We start from the raw sequence: 4,427 nt of genomic DNA, 5'->3' as shown, positions 1-4,427 counted from the left end.
TGAGCTGTTGTGCAAGACCTTCTATCCCGTCGGATCTAAACTCAGTTCCATGAGTCACCATGTGGTAGGCTTCAGTGATTTCGCGACATCGCCTTGTCGGTAAGCGACATCAGCAATAGGATTAGCATATTATCGTACTGAATTCATTTTATCAGTTCGAATACTTATGAGTTTCCAATAATTTTCGCATTCATCATGACTGTAGCCTGCTTCGGTAGTGAAGAGTTCCCTTGTGGCATTGAAACAGAGCGAGTTCATCTGTGAGTGACGTTTCATTCCCTATCCCAATAGTGTGTTTATTAAATATGACTAGAAGATGTGCACACCAGGTGTTTTTGACCAATCTTCTCACCTTCCGCGGAAGTGTACGGATCTTCTCAATTGGGGAATTTCTGCGACGGCTGAGACTCTTTACTGTTGTCTCGCGCATAATCTTCTTGATCTTCGTTTCTGAAGGGCACTTCGACCAACCAGATTATGAGGAGACTTGAGTGATAAAGATCGGCAAGCCAAAAGCCGATGCCGAATCGGGCATCGTTTTTATATTATTACAGGGAGAACGAAGCCATTGGCCGTACAGGAAGTGCGAAACAGAGAAAATAAAGAGGAAACAAGAGATACAAATACAGAAACAAGTACAAGTACAGAGCAGGTGGAGGACAAGAACTGCTGGCGGAAAGTCGAGGAAGGACTTGGTGGTGCAGTCGCGACAGCGGGAAGTAGAGACAAACGTGTCGAATGTGATGAAGGGCTATCGCTGACGTTGTTGTACATACGCCCGGCAGTCGTTCAACTCGCCATTGCATCGGAGGACAGTGTCGAGTTGCTGATATACACTTCGGAAGACTCGGATAAATTGCGGATAGCGTTGCATGGGCATTATCTAGCAGGGAGCAGACGCCCGGCTGACCATGGTCGATATCAAAGCCTGTGGACGCGTTACCGACACTGGACTAACAAGAAGGCAGACATAAGAAGCCAGGAGGGCGAGCAGGCCCACTTTGCGGTTCATTACTGTAATTGAGGTGTGGAATGATCTCTTGGTCGTACGCATTTTCCTCTGGACGGCTGTCGAGATGAACGATAAAAATACGAGACCTCTATGCTTGGTCGGATATGGTCGTGACGCTCAAGACTGTATGGAACCGCTTCTTTTGGTGACATCCATATGAACTATCTAGCACTTTCTGTCTCCTCACCACGCTAGGGAGTTGAAAGTCTTGAGACGGAGTGTGACGGAGGGAGGGATGGAGGGCTGGGAGCCCTTGACCTTCTTCTGTCAACAGGGATGGAAGAAACCGAAACATCGTCCTCACCCTCACCCAGAACGTCCATCAATTCGTCCGGTGGCTCCGCTTCCTCCATCGTTCCCGGAAGAACGATCACAAGGGATCTATCAAACGATTGGACGTCCGCTGATTGGGCCCGCGGCGTTCCTACGGGCGTTGAGCCGACCGATTCGCTTCTATCCCTATGGGACCCGTCACGTCCAGTCGTCAGCTCCGGCGTACTCCGGTTACTGTCAAATCGGAATGTGTCCTCGGTTGCCAGTTCATATTCTGGCATCAGCAGACTCAAATCCCGAGGCGGAGGAGTATCCCAGAGGAAACCCTCCTCTTCATCTTCTGTTTTTATGAGAGTGAAGTCTACCTCATTTTCTAGTGGATCTTCTAAAGTCGGTCGTTCTGATGCACGATCTGGAGATGGCGACCTCGTCGTCGTGTTTCCCTCGTCGCTTCCCGAGTTTGCGGGACGTGCGGGAGAGACGATGCTGCGCGATCGCAGCTGACGGACGTTGGTTGCACCAATCGTGTTGTTCAACGACATTGAACGTGCGTTGGATGGCCCCGCAACGGCGTCCTCACTAATACGCCGCCTCTTCCTTGGCCTATTCTCGTCTTCTTCGCCATCTACGTCCTCGACTCGGCGCTTGCCGCCTACCCGGACAGCACGACCTTGAGTAGTCGCCCTTCTAGTTTTTTTGCGGGTCCACCCATGCCCGCGCTTCTTGCGAGCTTTCGGCCTGGGAGGGAGTGGGAAGGAAGCATTCGGAAGGTCTGGACCTTATGTCAGCTCAATGCTGCATTTATGTATGGTGGTCTAACTCACCTTCACGAGAATTTTGCGGACTTTCGGTGGAAGATCCCGAGGCCTGTGGCTGGCTATCAAGGACCTCGGCTGAATAAATATTTTAAAATGAGGAATTTTGACTCGGAATGAGGAAGATGACTTACCATTTCTTTTACGTTTTGTTTCGCCGACATGCACAGCTTGCACTGTCTGGGTGTTAGAGGACGAGGACTGGTCCTCTTTAGGAATGACAGCTTGTAGAGCACCGTGGCTACCCATGCTAGTGCTGAAGGCATTGCCATGGATGTTGGCGGAGCCTTCAGCTTCGTTACTAAAGATGGCGATGCTGTCTCTACTGTTGGTCTCGATATTTCTTTCAGAATGCGAATATTGCGAGTCTCTTGCTTGTGTCGCCGGCGTTTCGTCGCTGCTGGTCGCCTCGACGTTAGTGTTCGCACGTTGTCTTTGCATCGCGCGAGTGAGAACCATTGTGTTCTATTGTATATGTGACACGCTGACGGGGGAAGTTGTTCTGAGGAATTGTTGTTGTGTGTGGGAAGTGGGGGTGTGCGGAGAGTGGGGGGTGTGTGCTGACTTAGTTGACTTTGACAGCCACGCTCTTTATATGATTTCACGATATGGTCCGAGCGTCATCAAGACACATCAGTACAAATCTAACCATCTTCGTTATCCATTGTCTTCTAGGCCTAATCATCGCCTATTTTTCAAGGGCGGATATTCCCAAGGCCACGATCAGTGAATATTGAAGGAAATGCAAAATGCAGTGCAATTTTTTGACGTGCATAGTCTGGTTATATTTTTCTTTTCTTCTTCCCTTGGACTGCCTCGTGCTTTACCCTGATCCTGTGGAGAAGAATGGAAAGGAGGGGGGTGGGAGGTGGGAGGTTACAGATTGATGGATTGGATTATCTGCAGTTTGCATGACTGTTGTTCTTTCGTAGCCGAATTGTCCAGTCCAAGCTATGCCTTTGGTCAGGAGATACTGTCGTAAGATTCGGACCTTGAATAATACAATTGTACTTCTCCCTCTTTTGACTCCTCGAATGATCTAGGGTTATGGCGCCGAGGACTCGCACGGCAACTATTTGTTTTGGCTTTATCCATAGATTTTTCTTTAGAAAGTACTTCCGTTCGACGTTAAGGAGTCTGTCAGCAATTTCTTGTGAATGGCGTGGAAGGCCCTTGATGCCTTCTCTTAATCAGAGCACTCCTGACTTATTGTCGAAAAGGAATAAGGAGCTTGTACACGGACTAAGCGCAACGCTTGAGCCTCGCGTTTTGACGCTCAATATATTCCTTTTTCAACCGTGAAAAATAAGAAACGCCCGATTCATCCTCTGTCTTTGACTCATTCCCCTCTTTTTATTGTCAAGAGGCTTTATGCCAACAGACGAATAACGATCTACTGGAAGGGGAAACTGGACAGGAAAATGGGATCAGTACAGCGAACGGCCATCGCGTTCATTCTATATTTAGAAGTTCACTTTGGTGGCTCAAAAGCGTGGGAAAAGAAGTTGCTTCCTCATACTTCGTACCTAGTACTTACCGTTGATTTTTACGCTGTGGTACGTTGAACAGTGATAAGTATATCAGATACTTTATGTGTCATATACACTGCTAGAAGTATTTATGTGGGGATTAATTGCCGGATTCTGCTTTAGTTGGTAAGTTAATGTTTGCCCTTATTTTATCTCCCTTCCAAGTAATCAATATTGAAAGAAATTATTGGTCTCTTACCATAATTACCCACGGGGCGTATGCTTACTCGCTACATCTTGATATAGTGAGTTGTAAGATGTGGAGCAATGGAGGAAGGGTTGACTGTCTGGGAGCCCTCAATTTTTCTCTATTAACAGAGATGAGAGAACCCAAAACATTGTCATCAATTTCACCCTCGTCCTCGCCTTCGACCGTAATAGCCACTGACTCATCCACTGGTGTCACTTCCTCTATTGTTCCCAAAGGAACAATTATAAGGCATCTGGCAAAAGATTGGATGTCCACCAACTGTATATGTAGTGTTTTGACAATACTGATTAGAACACTATGTGTACAGTATCAGCTCAGGTGTGCTACAGTGACTTTCATACAAGAATGTAACCTTGCTTGTTGGTTCAGTTTCTTACATCAGCATACTCCAATCACAAGGTAGTAGTGTATTGAAGAGGGAATCCTCCTCTTCATCCTCTATTTATATTAGTGTAAAGTCTACTCTAATGGCTAGTGTATCTTCTATTGTTGGTGCACAGTGTAGGGATGGCAACTTCACTATCCTGTTGCTCTTGTCATTTCCCAAGTTTGTAAGATCATCAGAAAGGGTAATGTTGTGTAATAGT

General features: G+C 47.1%; 3 protein-coding genes across 3 annotated transcripts; 2 read left to right on the top strand and 1 right to left on the bottom strand.

The window, feature by feature from the left end:
• Positions 1–49: 49 nt before the first annotated feature.
• Positions 50–491, top strand: FOMMEDRAFT_162902 (uncharacterized protein; the record flags this gene model as incomplete). The annotated part of the gene is made up of 3 exons (XM_007272124.1): positions 50–99; positions 156–260; positions 317–491. The coding sequence occupies 3 exons, from the start codon at positions 50–52 to the stop codon at positions 489–491; spliced, it is 330 nt and encodes a 109-aa protein (XP_007272186.1).
• Positions 492–519: 28 nt separating this feature from the next.
• On the top strand, positions 520–1,024 carry FOMMEDRAFT_162901 (uncharacterized protein; the record flags this gene model as incomplete). The annotated part of the gene is made up of 2 exons (XM_007272123.1): positions 520–583; positions 648–1,024. The coding sequence occupies 2 exons, from the start codon at positions 520–522 to the stop codon at positions 1,022–1,024; spliced, it is 441 nt and encodes a 146-aa protein (XP_007272185.1).
• Positions 1,025–1,203: 179 nt separating this feature from the next.
• On the bottom strand, positions 1,204–2,541 carry FOMMEDRAFT_162900 (uncharacterized protein; the record flags this gene model as incomplete). The annotated part of the gene is made up of 3 exons (XM_007272122.1): positions 1,204–2,057; positions 2,110–2,178; positions 2,235–2,541. 3 exons carry the CDS (start codon positions 2,539–2,541, stop codon positions 1,204–1,206), a joined length of 1,230 nt encoding a protein of 409 aa, XP_007272184.1.
• Positions 2,542–4,427: the final 1,886 nt, after the last annotated feature.

This window comes from Fomitiporia mediterranea (assembly GCF_000271605.1).
Source record: "Fomitiporia mediterranea MF3/22 unplaced genomic scaffold FOMMEscaffold_125, whole genome shotgun sequence".
NCBI lineage: Eukaryota > Fungi > Basidiomycota > Agaricomycetes > Hymenochaetales > Hymenochaetaceae > Fomitiporia > Fomitiporia mediterranea.
This window is presented reverse-complemented; position numbering and strand designations above follow the sequence as displayed.